The sequence below is a fragment of the Dipodomys ordii genome, unplaced genomic scaffold (genome assembly GCF_000151885.1).
Source record: "Dipodomys ordii isolate 6190 unplaced genomic scaffold, Dord_2.0 Scaffold13, whole genome shotgun sequence".
Classification (NCBI taxonomy): domain Eukaryota; kingdom Metazoa; phylum Chordata; class Mammalia; order Rodentia; family Heteromyidae; genus Dipodomys; species Dipodomys ordii.
Genome location: NW_012267229.1, coordinates 2,301,618 through 2,319,665, shown reverse-complemented (window position 1 = coordinate 2,319,665; position 18,048 = coordinate 2,301,618). Strand labels below are relative to the sequence as shown.

The window sequence follows — 18,048 nt, the reverse complement described above, 5'->3', positions numbered from 1 at the left end:
GAAGTGGCGCTGTGGCTCAAGTGGTAGAGCGCTAGCCTTGAGCTGAAGAGCTGAGGGACAGTGCCCAGGTCCAGAGTTCAGGCCCCATGACCGGATCTCCCCCTCCCCCAAAAAGAAAATAACTTAATAGAAAAAATTATTATAGTATTCTATTTGTATTTTGAGAAATGTGAAATTATATATTATTGACAGCTGCCATGGTTTCTTTTCACTTAGGCAAATTATTCCAAGGAAGAGATACCTAGGACATATTTAGTTTATTTGTTCTAGTATATTAAATGTGAATTTATGCCTATAGATATTAAAACCTAAGAACATTTAAGTTGAATTCAATGGAAGAAACAATTCTCATAAAGTTTAAAATTTTTTAATAACTTGTTTTTGGTATTAGAAATAAATTCTCCATATTTACCAGCATAAAATTAATCTCAGATAGCATTGTTTCCTATTTCCTGTTCAATATTTTCCTTCTGTAAGTGGAACTGTTCATCTTATTGAGTGAAGCTATTTGATGGAGGGAAAGGTTACAAAACAGAGATTCATTAAGTTGTGATGGATTCTTTTAATTTTCCAGTTGTTCAATCTTTAAAGCAATTATTTTAACTTGACTCTTCTCCTCCTTCCCTGCTAATAAAAGAGGCATTTCATAGAGATATGAATCCAGTGTTGGTTATTAAGCATGCTTACAGAAGAGATTTTTTTAAATGTTATTTTAGAGGCATCATATTTATCATCATCAAAGTTTTTTTTTATTTCTCCTTTACTTCCTGTCTGAAACTCTAGGACAAACAAAAAGCAAGTTCATTATTCCTTTTAGCAAGAAATTTGATAGGAATATAAGTATAGTAAGTATATTTCATACATTTTTTTGTGGGTCATGGGGCTTGAAGTCTGGGCTTATGAGCTGTCCCTGCACTCTAAAGCTCAAGGCGAGTGCTCTACCTCTTGAGCCATAATGCCACTTCCGGTTTTTAGTGGTTTATTGGAAATAAGAGTCTCAAGGACTTTCTTGCCCAGGCTGGTTTTGAACCGCAATACTCAGATCTCAGCCTCCTAAGTAGCTAGGATTACAGATGTGAGCCACTGGCACCCAGCCATTTCATACATTTTAATCACAGCATTTCAAGAATTTTTAATAGAATAAATAGATTTTATAGAATGAGTAGGGTTCAATTCTTTTCTTACATTTCAGCAAGTATCTCTTGTGCTGAAAAAGAATTGACTTGATTTATAATTATCTTACTATTAAAAAGCATATTATTGGGAGCTTACTAGATGCTGCTCAAACTAAGTTCAGCCCTTGTCCTCAATGAACTTCCTATCTAATTGGACTATATGTCAATTTATTACAAATAATAAAGTAGGAATTAAATGACTTAATGTTAGACACACAGAAATGTTTTCATTTTCTTATGAAGGAAGAAATACTAATCCACCAGATCACTAAGTGTTAGATAATCATCAAACAAATACGAATTCACTTTGCCTATTTCGATCACCTTTTCTGAGAAAATTGCTTTGACATTTATGTTACAGATACAATTATCTAGGTACAAATGCATATTTGACGTAAGAATGACTTGATGGTAGGCCAGGCCTGGAATTCTGCTTCTTATACCTACTCCCACTTATCCACCCACATATATTGGACAAGTGCCTGTTTAAACAGATGGGCCTTGGGCTGTGCTGTCTAAACAGTAAACCTCTATATTTATTGAGCAAAATACTGGATGAAAATAGAGTATATTGTGTTATTGTGCCCCTGGGCATGATACTTTGAGTGAGAAGCTACTATTTATTATTGCCTTTGTTTGTTGTTGGGAATATTTTTTTCATTATGAATGAATATGTGAAAATTGAAAGACAGCAGATGGAGTCTCGGGGACATGGAAAACCCATAGACAAGAAAGCAGTTCTCTGTCAAATATGAAAATAAAGAATCAGCAGGTGTGGGAAATACCATGTGGTTTTATAAATGCATGGAGCTCAGATTTTTAGAAGTGTTTGGATTAGCCAAAGATACATGGGTTGACCATAAAATTTCTCTCAATCACCAAAAGTTATGAGAACAATTAGAATTTTCAGTATCTGTCTTTAGGCTTCTGTATCAAGTTACCTGTTGAATCATCGGAAGGCTTAATTTGGGGGCATGTTAAGTTTGGGTTAAATATTAATGCATATTTTTATTATAAACTCTGAGAGATCTGGAGACTCAAGTAGTAGGGTGGCAGGTGATTTTATGACATCAGAGTTGAATTTTCTTTCTGATTGATTGGTGACACTGCTGCTCTGCTCATTTCTTTGAAGGAAGCACTGAGCAGGGGACATGAGAAGCAATTAAAGAGCTCTGTAGTTTGAATATTACATGAGATCAGATTTGATGCTGTAATATTGACATATTGAAAAAAACTTCCAAGGGCATTTGCTCTCTATGCATTTTTATGATATTCTTTTAATGTTGTAATAATCAGCAAACTGTCATATATTTAACCTAATGGAGCCATGAATATGGGCATTTGTTCTTCAAATGATCCATTATTTATTTGATCGAATCATTAGCTCTGATATTTGCTCCTCTTAAATTATGGCAATACATGGCCCAAGGAAAGCACACAAAAATTTGAGTAAAAGACCTTCACTCCTTTTCCTTGATTTATTCTGCAAAAATGGGAGATCTCTGTTACTACATACTTTGCAAATACTGCTGCAGGTTTCTCTTTATATAAATTATTGTAAAGATACTGTACAGAGGGGTTACAGTTACATGAGCAAGGTACTGAGTGTTGTTACTTCCCACTTTGTTTTTCCTCTACCATCCTTTCCTCCCCACCTCCTCAACTCCTCCTCCTTCGCCCCCCCCTTAAAGTTGTAAAATTCATTTTCAACAAAGTGTCTGTATATTTCATTGTTACACTGGGTCATCCTGTATCCTTATTTAGCATTTTGTTATTTCCCCTCCCCTCCCAAATTAGAAAAATGTATATATAAGATGCAGGACACTGGAATCAAATACAGTGACAACAGGGGTTATATCATGGGGAAAGAACATACAAAGAAACAAAAAAAAATCACATAGTACATTATAAGTGCATTAACAAGAACAGAAAGAAAGATAAAATCTCTTTAGTCCTATCTTGGGGTTCATTTTGCTTAACATCAGCTTATATGGTCATATGTACATAGCTTCTGACCTCTTCTGCTTATCCTAGACATATACTAGTTATTGCTGCAGGATTTTCTGAGTGTCATAAAATAATATATACTGAGATACATAAGAATTTTGTGGAATAAAGCTCAGAAGAGTATGTATTGAATTCCATTTTCTGCTCATTTAAATAAATATCATGTTGTTTAACACTTGCATGATAACATATTATCAAAAATTTCTGTAGATTCTTCAGAAAATTTGATTTCTTAAATGAAGTCCAAATGGAATTTTCTTGTTCTTATAAGGATTCTATGAATATATGGGCTACATTTTGTATAAATAAGAATGTTTAGTACTGATTTCTTTGCCCCAAATAAAAAGACAATACAAAAAATAATAAACCTGTTACTATTTAAGCTTGAGTTACCTTATTGCAAAATATTTCGAGATAGTTTGATGGTATTTAATTTAGATTATCACTATATTTTTCTGTTATGTTTTTGAAATCACAACATTACCTAAATAACATTTTTCTATCTCTACTGGATAAAATGGAACACTCAGAAGATTAGATTAGATACAGAGGGAGAATAAAAGAATCTCTCATGTGTGCACGCATACGCACGTGAGCACATGCAAACACACACAGAGTAAATTTTTCAGCCTCCATCCATGTATTTGTATATTTCCTGTTTTCTCTTGTTATTAACTTCTAGTCTTATTCTATGTGATTTGATAAAATACAAAAAATCATTTCAATTGTATTGTGTTCATTAAGACGAGTTATATACTAAGAAGTCATCTATTTTGTAGAAAGTGAGATATTCTGTAACTATTGGGTGTAATATTCTATAGTTGCCTGTTAAGTTCACTTAGTCTATTTTATTTTATTTTTTTTGGGTCCGGTCGTGGGGCCTGAACTCTGGGCCTGAGTGCTGTCCCTCAGCTCTTCAGCTCAAGGCTAGCTCTCTACCACTTGAGCCACAGCGCCACTTCTGGCTTTTTTTCTTTTTGTGTATGTTGTGCTGGGGAATCGAACCCAGGGCCTCATGCATGCAAGGCAAGAGCTTTACCACTGAGCCACCTTCCCAGCCCAAGTTCACTTAGTCCAATTCTGATTTTGTTGCTGTTTTTTTTATATCTTTTGTCTATATGACCTCCTGTGTTGGCTACAGTAAGATATTAAATGCACACACTATTTGTAAAAAAAAAAAAATCTCAACGCATCCTTAATTTTCTTAGAGCACAACATATGATAAAAGTACTGAAGGGAAAAGAAAAATAGTTAAATATCTTAATTTTCATGCTACCACAGATTGTAATAGAGACTGTCATTATATGAAAAGACATTTTTTCTATCTGTGTTTATATGAGATGCATAATCATTACGAGTTATTTTCTTTAACTATTCTTGCATTTCATATACTGTATAGATTACTCATTGTTTTTCCTTTTCTTTTAAACAGCAAATGCCAGTCTTCTTGGAGGAGGCGGTGGTAAGTCCTGACATTATTTAACTTAATATTTTTTATTATACCATAAAATAATCAGTTTGAAGAAACTTATTCTTGTTGTGGCTATGAATTGCAAAAATAATTACATTCCAGGAAGTAGTTATGATAGAGAGATCTTCAGTCTGTCTAAATATTATTTTTCACTGCCTTAAAATATGTTCAATACTTTTTTTTTCTTGTCAAACTCTGTATCTGTATGATTGGCATAAGATGCAGGAGCTCTGATCTATTGAGTTGAACATATATTTGGTAGGTGATAGTCACTTCCAAAAGGAATTCTGAAAATACATTTGTAGGTTATGTTTTTCTTTCCATAACTTTTTATAGCCAGAGCACTTAATATAGCACCTACTTATTTGCAAAATAAAGATTTTAATATTGACACTTTTGGGGGAGTGTGGCTTGAGGTGGAAGAGAAAGTGATCAAGGTGAGAAGGGAGATTTCTTTACTGTGAATCTTTCTAGTATAAATCGCATAACTAATTATATTGGCTTTGTAGGTTAGAAACATGATTTTTTTCTTTTTGCCAGTCCCGCGGCTTGAACTCAGGGCCTGGGCACTGTTTCTTGTGCTTCTTTTGAGCCATAGTACCACTTGCGGCTTTTTCTGTTTATGTGGTGCTGAGGAATGGAACCCCGGGCTTCATGCGTTCTACGCAAGCACTCTACCACTAAGCCACATTCCTAGACCAGACCAATGCATTTGTAGGCCCTGGAATATATGGTAGGGGATTAAAAATTACATAATAAATAGGTTCTTTAAAAAAAGTACAAGGTCCTAATGGGCATGAATAAGTTTGGCCCATCATTACCTCTCTCTTTTCTTCTTTCCCTTACTGTCTCGTTCTTGTCTTCACTGTACACACACACACATACACACACACACACACATCTCAAAAAAGGGGGACTGTGTAAAACTGTGCAGAACTGTGCAGAAGTTTTCATAACCTTAGGTTTTAGTGACATTATTATTTAGAAATTAGAATTTTAATCATTGCTTCTGTATACTATCAATTGATTTTTCAGTAGGATCTTGGGAGCAGGGATAATAGAAAGAGTTTAAACTAGAAATTGCTCTTTTTTTGCGGGGGAGGGGGGTTGGTCGTGGGGCTTGAACTCTGGGCTTGGGTGCTGTCCATGTGCTCTTCAGCTTAAGGTGAGCGCTCTACCACTTGAGCCACAGCGCCATTTCCTAGAAATTTCTCTTCATAGTATCCTATGTTCTACAACAAAGGGTGAAGGATTTGAAGTCAGACTTGTGTGAGCATCAGGAAACATTTACCTTGTATCCTCAACCCTTTCCTTTAAAAATGGACTGATACTATCAACTTTAGGTGTTTGTTGTGAACATTTAACAAAAATACCTGCTATGCAATATAATATAGGGGATTAATAGATGTGTCTTTTCTTCTCTCTTAAATTATTTTATAAAATAACAAGCAAAATCTTCAAGATCTTTTTTTAAAAAATAAGTAAAATCATGATTGTGCTTTTTGTCTCTTGTTTTTGTAGGAACTTAAAAGGAAATACTTCCTTTTGAAGGTGGATTTCAAGTAATTTTCCTCTCTAAGCTCCTCATAATTCACAAGGAAATTACTGTTAAAACAAATTGTCCATAGTGGTGATTTTCTTATAGGACAATATTAGTATTTTTAAGAAACCTGATTAATACTGTCACTACCATAAAGGAAGGTTTAAATTGAGACTACATAGACACGTTAATCAAGTTATAAAAACAGACAAATTAGTCAAGACAATTTATTGCTTTTGATTATTTTTAAAAAGTGACTTGACTAATTATGTTAGTTAAAAATCACTTAAGCTGCTTGTAATAAAAAATGTAGGCTAAAAGACATTAAAACATAATTGCGTAAAAGAAGTCTAGAGATAGAGATCGGAATGATTGGTCATTAATTCTGTGGTGTCACCTGCTGCAGAGTTCTTACCATGGCACCCATCCATGGCATAATACTTTTACTTTTCTGTGGTTCCCTCCTATTGTATGCCTTCTACCTTAGAGAATTATGAGGGCTGCTGGCACTCTAGCCATCAAAGATATAGTGCACGATAAGAGTAGGAAAGGTGAAAAATGTGGGTACCCCCTCTCTAAGGAGAGTCTGTTTTCCAGATTTCCCTAGAATACAAGAGTAACCTTGAACTTGAGCAAATATTTATTCCTGTCATAGTTTTTGTTTGTAGGAAGCAATATGCTCATTTAAAAAAATAAAGGAAAGGAAAGGAGAAGTTGGTGTTATGTTTGCTAAGGAGAAAAGTGGGAGTGAAGGCTGAGATACACAGCAGCCCTGATGCAGACCATGGTGATTGCTTTTAAGTGGCCCCCTGCTTTTTGTCTGTATAGTTGGTGTATGCAGAACTGGTTCCAGTGACTGGGTTGATCTGTGTAGTTCTTCTGTCCTGTGTGAAGTGAGACATCATGAATTTTCAGCAATGGTAAAACCTTCAGAAGTAGGCCACTTTAGTTTTCTGTTATCTGAAGTATATAATTTATTGCGCTCCTCCAGATGGCTGATTTTGCTAGCTTTGCCATAATTTCTAATTCCTGAATTCTAAAATTAGTAATTTAGTCCCAACATGAAGATAAATTACAGGTATTTAAGATGGTTTTATTTCTCTCAGTAAAGTCAGTCATTGACAGGTTTAAATTCATGATATACTTCTAGAGCTGTTAAGAGTGTTCTGAAATACAAGCTTGGTTTTGGGAAAGCTATATTTAAAAATTAAATTTAAGGAATATTTTTATTTGTCTCTGCACCAGTTTTTTAAAAATCATATGTATGTATGTATGTGTGTGTGTGTTTATTTTCATATATGCAGTATGGGCACTTGATTTTAGGACTTATGTACTCTACCAACTTGAGCCATGCACCTGATACTTTCTGCTTTATTTTATTTGTCAGCAAGGGCCTCATGCTTTTTCTTGGAGCTGGATCTGGGCTGCAATCCTCCTATTTCTACCTCCAGTATATCTATATTGCTATGTCTGATTTGTTGTTGAAATTGGGGTCTCCTTAAGTTTCTGCTCTGGGTTGGCCTCAAACTATGTTCTTCCCATCTCTGCTTCACAAAGGGGAGATAGATACGTGATTATAGGTATATGCTACCAAACTCAGAATTTTCAACTTTGGATTCTAGGACAAATCTTTCTAGTCCTGTCAGTGATTTTTACGAAATTACAAGAAATAATCATCCAATAAGGAGTGCTTAAATTCATGCAATGCTCTTGGATTTAATCAGCTTGTTCTATTGAATTAGATGAATATCACTTCAGGAATTCTACAGTGAATAATTCTATCATACAATTTGATCAAGAAAATTTGACACCACACACAAAAATAATAATTGAGCTTTAAGTGACATCTTCAGGTTCTCAGGGCTTTCTCTCAAGTTCTATGTGTACTACCATACTTGATTGTGAAATCTAGATAAAACCCTATATATAAAACTGTATGATACATAAAAATTTTCACTTCATCATTCTCTTTTGGGTGTTACTATGCCAAGAAGTGTCTGGAAAGAATGGTCACTACTGTAATCTCAGTTCTGATTCTGAAGCACAAGAATTACTTGACATTGGTGCAAATATTTTATCTTTGGAATACAGATCAATTGTGTGTGTGTGTGTGTGTGTGTGTGTGTGTGTGTGTGTGTGTGCAGTGATACAGGGCTTGAACTCAGGAATTGTACACTCTCACGTTACTTTCTCATTCAAGACGGCATCTATACTTGAGCCACACACACCTCCATTTCTGGCTTTTTGTTTGTTAATTGAAGATAAGAATCTCTTATTTTTGTTTGCCCAGGCTGGCTGTGCACCTGGATCATCAGATCTCAGCCTCCTGAGTAGCTCAGATTACTAGCGCCCCATGAGGTCACTCATTCTATTACCTCAGGTTTTTAAAAAAAATATTTATGCAGTTATTTATATTTGTATTTATCTAAGTTGGAATCCAAGCTTTTTTATTGTTACTAACTCTAATTTTGGTGCAGACCCATAAAACATTTTGAGCCTTTTATTCAAAGAAGACTATTTTCCATATACCTTTCTTTAATACTAACTACACATGTAGACTTTTCATATAGCTTGTCTCACATACATTCACATTGTTTTTCTAGTTCAGTGTTTTCTTTTTTTTTTTTTAATTGTGAAAATACCATACAGAGGGGTTACAATTATATGGGAAAGATAATGAGTACATTTCTTATCAAGCACTGTTGTCTCCTCTTTTGTTTTCCTTTCCCATCCCTTCCCATCTCCCCCCTCACACCACCCCCCTCTCTCCCCTTTCCCATCCCCCGGCCAAAGTTGTAAAGTTCATTCTTCGATATAACGTCTTGTACATCTCATTGCTGCAATGGGTTCACCTGCATCCCTATTACCTCAGTTTTATTGTTTGCAGTCTGCAGTAATAGACATGGTGGTGTGGTCCCATCCACTTAGTCATTCTGTTAAAATGCTTGGGAATTTTGGCAATTTGCCTATACTTCTTATATATGTTAAGAATAATCACAGACACATGCTAATTTCTTAAGGGTATATACAGCTGATAATAAATGACTACATTCTGGTTTCCAGGAACCTTTTAAAGTAATGATAGAGATCTTTGAAGTTCTAATAATTTTTATAAGCTTTCTAGTTTTACTACTAGGACTATCTTCATAGCTGTTCCGCATATTGAAAAAAATACATACACTGGCAAATTCTTTTTTCTCATTTGTCTTTGTTAGTCAGAATAGGCTATATAATGTTATGACAACAAATAAAACAAAATAATATGCTATAAAAAATATGATTCACATCTTGCTCCCATTTCAGTATAGATAGGATTTGTCAGCTTTCTTAATCTGTCTGTTGTATAGATAGTGACAGAGACCCAGGCTGTTTCTGTGTCTTCTAGCTCAAAGAATGTGATACATGGCTACAAAGGGTATCATAGAGTTCAGAGAGAGAGAGACAGAGACAGAGACAGACAGATAGAGACAGAGACAGAGATAGAGATAGAGACAGTGACAGAGAACTTAGTTATCTTAAAACATGTACTTATAAATAAGTAATGGGAATGACATGTCACTACTGCTTGTTCCAGTGGTCAGAATTCAGGAAAGTTAGCATCCAGCCTATCTGCATGGCAGGCTAGGGAAATGGAATATTTAAGAACCCTGCCCAGGAATTGGTGGCTCATGCCTGTATTGCTAGCTACTTGGGAGGCCAAGATCTGAGGATAGCAGTTTGAAGCCAGCCCTGGCAGCAAAGTCTGTGAAACTTTTATTTCCAATTAAGCAGCAAACAACAACAGCAGCAGCAGCAGCAGCAGCAACAACAACAACAACGTCAGAAGTAGAACTGTGGCTCAAGTGGTAAAGCACTAGACTAGAAGTAAAAAAATACCAGGGACAGCACTTAGGCCCTGAGTTGAAACTCCAAGACCTGCCCCTCTCCCACCTCCCCCAAAAAAGAAAAAGAAAAAAAATTCTCAAGAAGAGGAAATCATATGGTAAATACACAACATTATCTTTGCCAGAGTTCTCACATCATACCAATGTTACTGCTTTTTATTTGGCAATGGTATTTTCACGGTCAAGGAAGATAAGACATAGGGATTCTTATTTACTTCCTTCAAGATATAGAGTTATATAGGGGGCAAAATTGGACTGGAAAGCTGAAGTTCTTGACTTCCACTTCAGTGCTCTTTACCTTTTACACTGATTCTTACTCTACTTCTTTTCTTTAATCTGCTTTAGCTACACCAGGGCAGGTGAATGAGAGGTCTGGAAATCCTGCAGTTAAGATGTGGGTGATGCTTTCCTTGCTTATGTTTTGCACCTCAAACTATGCTGATAATTTGAAAGTACACACAATATCACTGGCCCTCAGTACCTTTGGATTGCTGCTTCAGATTCCATCCCCTCTCTTAGGCATTTGAACTTTAGTCTTAGAAAATTATTTTAAAAGTGTGTTCATTCACCTGTAGTAAGGATGCTTTCTATACACAAATCCTATAATGCTGGCTGCTGTAGGGTGTATAATAAAAGAGGAAAGAAACACAACCAGGGGGAAAAATCAAGAGCTTTTCTGATTTTTACACAGTAAATAAGAACAAAATTTGTAACCTTTTGCTTTAGATAATACCATGTCTCTTTCTGTTATGAAATGATTAAAATAAAGCCAAAATCTACAAATTGAACCCAAACTGAACATTGTTTAAAGAATTTCCTTTCTTTTCCAGTCTGGCAAAGTACCTGAGGTATAATGTTAGACATTTACTATGACAGTTCCTGACAGAATACAAATTATTTTTGGGTTTTGTGCACATAATTTTGTATGACTGCTGATTTAATCATATGTGCATTTGCATATATAATAAAAACCATGTGAAACATATATTTCTATCAGCACATAATTCTATACCTTGTTTTTGAGGCAGTTGTTTGGCAGATTAATTTTAAAAGCTCTTGGTGTGTGTAAGAATTGCTAAAGGAAGAACAAACACTTAGCCACAGATGGAATGCATGGAAAGCCATTTGTGTAGAATGAAATCTTGGCACACAAAGCAGAAAGCTTTCTGCTCTCCTCATGCCTCTTTAAGAGAGCCCAAAGATGGGCTATTTCAGTGGCCTTAGGTTAGTGGCTCACCTTCTGAACTCGCAACAACTCTACCAGCAAAGAGAATTCCTTCAGCCTGTTTGTTATTAAGGTCCATTTAGACATTAAGGCAGTTTGAGTGAGATACAAAAATGCATTCTCGAAAAGGGGTGAAATCGTAACTATTTTCTGTCACAGCTTAGACACTGGCAATGTATCTCCATCAATAACACACATTGATTTCTATACACAGACACACATGTGCATATGTTCATCATTCATCAACAGATTTTTTTTTAATCACACAACTACCATGTGTCCATTGCAACCTCTTTCCTATGGCCAGTTATGGCCCCTTTCAGTTGAATAATCAGAGATAGCATCTTAACCAATAAACCTGACATGGTGATGTTTAGCTATGATCTTACTTACATAGGATGTATAATAAATAGGAGGATCAAAGCCTAGGTTGGCCTCAGGCAAAAACAAAAGATCCTATCTGAAAAATAAGCAAAAAGTGATCGGGAAGCATAACTCAAGTAGAAGAGTACTTACTTGCCTAGCAAGCACAAGCCATGAGTTCAAACTCAGGTACTCCTAGAGGCAGAACAACCATCCTGAAGAGTATTCTGGGCCCAAAACATTTGAGTAGGTACTCAGAATTCTTACCATGAAGAACAATGTATATAAAGGAGACTTGAATGCGCTTCAAAGTTCAAACTTTCAAAGAATTATTTAAGGCCGGGTGCTGGTGGCTCACGCCTGTAATCCTAGCTACTCAGGAGGCTGGCTCAAAGCCAGCCTGGGCAGGAAAGTCCGTGAGATTCTTATCTCAGAATACTGAAAGTAGTGCTGTGGCTCAAGTGGTAGAATGCTAGCCTTGAGCTGAAGAGCTGAGGGACAAACAATGCCCAGGCCCAGAGTTCAAGCCCCACAACCAACAAAATAACTAAATAAATTACTTAAGCACCTATGCGAAGCTTGGTGCCTTCTCACGCTCCTTTCACATACAGAATGGGTTTTCCTGGGTATATCTCATTCTAAATCAGTACTCCAAAAGCCCTACAGTGATTCTGTTTCATTCTTGTTAAACCTCCAGATATGGCCAAGTTTCAGGCATGCAGAGAGGAATCTAGGATAGTGGCCAGCAAGAGGGATGAAAACCAGGTATCAGGGGTTAAAGTATTGGATCAGGAGTGTTGGACTTGCCCTTCATAGGGTTTTGTTAACCATGGCTTTTGTAGTGAGTTAATTAATTGGTCCATGCTCAGCAGGAAAAAAGGCTCAGCCATGGGCCTAGGGATTTCTCGTTCTCTCTCCAGCCTGGGAAAACACCATGGTAAGAGAAACCCAGGGACTCTGGCCTTTTGGTGCCAGCAGGGAGCAGAGCTGTGGGAAGGGATGTGATGCTTAATTGTAGAGCTGAAATCTTGACTATCTCAGGGGAGATTGATTCTGGACACTGCAGGTGATCAGGAGGCCTACAGGTGAGAGCGCAGAAGGAAGGGAATGTAGGAATCAGGAGTCAGGAGAGGTCTGACAATATTCAGTTAGACATTGAACCAACTCATCTTTATCTTACGTTCTTCCATTTTTCTGTTATGGATTAATTCTTGTGTACTTTTTAAAATTGAGGTAGAAAAGACCCTTAGAACTCACTGTAGTCAAAGGTGTGTCTATTTATTCCTTTGGTTTTCCATATCTTATGTGGCTCCACAGTAACCCAAAATGGGGATGTGTCCTTGAGAACCACTTTTATAAGCATCTTGATTTTGGCATTGTTAAGAATTCCACTTCATTCTTTGGCACTGTCTTCATTTGCTTCTTCCTCAATTGGAGTTCTAACATAGCGTGTAGGGAGAAGTGAACTGGGCAATTCTGAATTGCCACCAATCTGATGAGATCCTAGAAGTCCAGTCACAGACACTGTGGCCCACAGAGAGACCCACTGAGAACATGTTTGATTTATGTAATCCAGTGTTGCTGCAGCTCTGTCTCTGGCTAAAAGTCATATTTGTGTGTGTGTGTGTGTGTGTGTGTGTGTGTGTGTTTTGCAGAAAGTATAAAGATAAATGGTAGAATTAAGATACGGATAATTTTCAAGCACATTAAGAAGTTGAAAGAATTTGTCTGTACATCCATTTGTCCTCCATCAGCACATCCTGATTTCCCTTACAGTATCATATTAGATTACAAAGTGAAAATGAATTCAATGTTCAGTAGTAAGTAAATTAATGTGTTAAGTCAATTGAAGTGTTTTTCCTCAATGGAATAAAACATAGACGTGCAAACAATCACATTCCACACTAAGAGAAACCTTGTATTTAGTGATAAGAGGAAATAGAAGAATAGGATATTGTACATTTTTAATACTGTATAACACATTTACAAACAAAAAGGACCATAAATTGGTATGAAAGTGAAAGATACTTAATCTGTGTATGGTAGTATTTGTTGATTGTTGGGAACTAGTAGAGTTTGAACGTAGAGCCTCTGTGCCTCTGAGGCTAGCTTTTTACCATATGGGCTATGCTTTTAGATACGTTTTAGATATAGTATCTCACTTTTTTTTCCAGGTTGGCCTGTCTATGATCTTCCTACCTATGCCTTTTGTGCAACTGTGGTTACAGTTGTACACTACAACCAGCTTGCTTTAAAAATTAATTTTTTCTTCTCTCTTTTGATTAAAGTTGTTATGGTATTGTTTATTCACTACTCAAAATCGTTATATGTAGTATGTTTAGCTAAAATTATTCAACAGGACAGGGAGCAAATAGTAATGTCTTGTGTTTTAAGTAACTATATATTTGGTATTTTCTATCATTTGGAGGAATGGGTGAAATGCAGTTACTATCCTTTAGAGGTACACACTATGTTGGCAAACAAAACATCTCCATGAAAGAATAACAATATGACAAACAAACATGATGCAATGTACAGTTCTCAGATTCCTTGTCTGTGATCCCAGGCTCTGTTTCATGCTCACCATTTGCTATTTAGTTAAGTTATTTCTATCTGCCTCAGCCCTTTATTTCTAGTGAGCCTAAAGTATTTCCTGCCTTTCAGGTTCACATGAAGATTAAATGAATTGACACAAGTTAAATGCTTGGAATACTCTCTGGCACATAGTAAATACTCAACATTATGACCTCTTATTACTATTTTAATATTAATGTAATGACAATGGGATTCTGTAAAAATAGTTTTTTATTTAGAAAAACTTCAAATTAATATATGTATATACACATGAAAATGTGTATATACACATTTTCATGTGTATATACATATATGTATATAAGAGAAATATATATTTGGATATAAAAACAGAAAATTTTACTTCAACCTAATAGAGTCCCTTAAAAATCTTAATTAGTTAAAATAGTCTAGCTTTAGAAAACGAGAAAAAACACATTTCTAACTTAAAATATTTAGGACTGTTTTAGGATGCCGATTGCTTTCTTTAGAAAGTCTTATACTTTCTAAGATTTTAGCAGTGGTACTTCAGTTGTGGAAATTTATGGCAACTGTGTGAATTTGCTCATGGTTTGCATCTGGTCAGGATATGTGATCAGATTAAAAGCAGCTTCTCTTTAAGTTTAAGTTAATTGCCAATAGAAAACCATATAGAAAATATTTCTTTGGCTTAGTGAATAAATTCTGAAAATACAAATGTCTGTTGTGTCATTTCATGGTAAATAGGAATACAAGTATTTCTAATGATTAAAAAGAAATATACAAATTTAGTGGCTTACATCAAAATCTACAAACTGAAAAGATAAATGTTTATTTTTGAGCCTTTAACTAAGGTGAGTTAGAAAAACTGAGATAGAAAAATGGTCAGTTTTAAAATTTTTCTCTCTCTGAATCCTTACGTCATTAAATGAGAATAATTTAGATCATTTACAAGACAATGATGGAAATGATGGAATGATGGAGTGACTCTGGAGCAGGTTTTGACCTGTCTCAGGAGCACCATAATTGGATTGTGTTTATGGAACAAGATGAAGAAGGAGAAGAGATTAAGAGTAGGATACGTGCCTCCTCTCCACAGCTCTCCAGACTCTGACAGTTTTTACTTATAAGAGTACACAAAAAGCATCTCTCTGGTTCTTTATTCCAGAGTTCTCTCAGTCTTTTTATGAAGTGGAATTTTTTTAAATTGTAGGCATCATGAACTTTTAAAATATGATTGTTATAAAGAACTCTGAAGCTAAAAAGACTTTTTAATAAACTGATGTTACAGGATAAGTAGATGCCTGGCAAACATGTGTGGGATCAGTTCCAGGACTGCAGGTTGAAAATTTGCTGCTGTTTGTGTACGCCTAAAGACATTTTAAACTTAAGCATGATTATTGTGTTCTTTCCTATCTTTTGAGATGTTTGGCAGCTAGAGAATGAAAAAAAATTCAGCTCTTAAGTATGGATCTTATAGGAAGGAAGGAAGAGAAGAAGGGAAGGGAGGAAGGAAAGAGAGAGGAAGTGAGGGAGAAAGAAAAATGTGTTATTCCATGTTTGATTTTGTCATTTCCTCTGGGACTCTGTACTCCAACGATTATAAGATACAATAAAATTTCGTTCTATATAGTACTTTTCATGGAACCTCTAACCTAACTTTTTTTTCCCATAGTACTGGACTACAAAAAGAAGTAAAGCATTAATTTCTTTCAACTTATTTATTATTTAAGGCATCATACAGTCTGGAGAGGGAAGAGAAGGATTTCAGTTGGCTTTGAAATAAGATGGAGAGTTAATGAGACAGCTTCTCTGGCTGGCAGGAATTCTTGGGGAAGTCAAGAGTATGGGAGGTGTCAGAAGCAAAAATGAATGTAAATGTATATAGGCAGAGATAGGATTATCCATGAAGGCCCCTGAGCTATATATTAGCTAGATCAAGCAAGCCAATTTTTCCTTTTCTAAAAGTAAGATGTGTTTAAAGACAAATTAAAAATAAGGGGAGTTTCAAGAGAGATTTTTAGAACTTCATAACAAGCAAGCTGTCCTTTGTTTTCCAGTCCATGTGGAAGCATCCCCCATCTGTCATGTGAAGAGAAAGAGTGTGGGTGCTGACACTGTCAGGGAATGAGATGTAGTGTGCAGATACTAACAGGGCCTTGGAAGTGGGAGATGAGAAGAATTTGAAGAGTATAGGAGCCATTAGGACCAAGTTAAATTATGAAATGAACGAAATACTGGCTAGGAAAAGTGGAGGGAGGGAAAAGTAAAACCCTACCACAAGAATTCTAATTGCTTACTTATTTGGAAAGGAATAGAGGCTTATGATTTCAGCTGTGCCTCACAGAAGCTAGGAAATAGCTCAAAAGTCAGGTTTCTTGGTGGATTAAGCAGGGATTCCAGTCACTTTGTCTGTTCTCTCTACCATGAGTATACATGTTCTTGATCTGAGAAGAAACTCTTGTCTGACCCAAGTTTGTCCTATCATGCTTCAAATTTATATAGTAGCTGGAGGTGAAAGATCAAAGCTGAAAAAGGAGATCTTTGAAGGGTAATGCCTTTCCTAATTCATGTTTACTTTTAAAGAGTTTTTTTCACTCTGTCTTGATTTCATGGCCAAACTATGTGTGGAACAAGAACTCTAAATTGTTGTGCCATCTGCATACCTGACATCACACACAAATAAAAGTAGATGATGGAATTTCACCTAAGGTCTGATTATGCCCAGGGAGACATCACAGGCTCCAAATGCCTGCTTTTATCTTAGGCATCGAGAAGCCCATTCAGACTTTCAAGGCTCTGCCAACTTGGCAAGAAGGCAAGTTGGCAAGTTTCCCATGCGGGGTTTGTTTTAGTTTGAAGGTTTTGAAGTGGGCCTAAGTCTGGTGAGTGAGGCGGGGATAGAGGCTGTGTGGAGTCCTTGTGAGGTCTCTCATTTGTTGACTGTAGGCTTTTCATCATCATTCCTTCACAGAGGTATTCCCTTTGTTTTTCTGTTCCTTGAAAGATATTTTAAATAATTCCCAGTTATCACATGAATCTATAAATTCTCTGAGAAAAGGCCTGTTTAGACAAAGAACTTCAGAAGTACATGGCAAAAGTTTAAACAGTACCTAATTGATGGAATTTAAATGCTGTATAATACTAATTAAATAGTTCTGCTAATAAAAAATCTGTAAAACCTCTTTCAGTTTTCTTTAATCTCCCTGTAATTTTTTTCTTTAAGACCCCTTAAACTGTGAATTACATGAGTTAGGTAAGAGGAAAACATCAAATTAATTTCCCAGATCTCTTGACATAGATGAAAAATTTCCAGGTTTATATCTAATTGTATGTGGCACTCTTTTTACCACATGGCTTCTTTTTTATCTGATTATTATTTTTTTCCCTACAGAGGAGTTACAATTACACAGACAAGGTAATGAGTACATTTTTTATCAAGCATTGTTGCCTCCTCCTCTGTTTCCCCTTCCCATCTCCACCCCCCACAAAGTTGTAAAGTTCCTTTTTCGACATAACGTCTTGTACATCTCATTGTTGTAATGGGTCCACCTGTATCCTATTTAAACAATTTGTTTTTTCTCTTCCCCTCCACAAATTATACCAACATCAAATACAGTAAAAACGGGTGATACTGTGGGGGGAGGGACATACAAAGCAACAAAAATTCATCTTATAAATATGTTAGAAACAATTGCAAGAAAAAAAAAACATTTGAATGCTTATCTTGGGGTATATTTTGCCTTATGGGGTTCATTTGCCTTATCTGACCGTTTCTTTTTTTGGGGGGGTCTGGTCGTGGGGCCTGAGCTCTGGGCCTGGGCGCTGTCCCT

At 36.0% G+C, this 18,048-nt stretch overlaps 1 protein-coding gene across 1 annotated transcript in view; it reads left to right on the top strand.

The window, feature by feature from the left end:
* Nucleotides 1-18,048, top strand: part of Macrod2 (MACRO domain containing 2) — a 1,827,576-nt gene that overhangs the window by 396,747 nt on the left and 1,412,781 nt on the right. Inside the window, exon 4 of the mRNA XM_013011026.1 lies at nucleotides 4,615-4,644. Within this exon, the coding sequence (XP_012866480.1) occupies nucleotides 4,615-4,644 (30 nt within the window). The remainder of the gene's footprint in view (nucleotides 1-4,614; nucleotides 4,645-18,048) is intronic.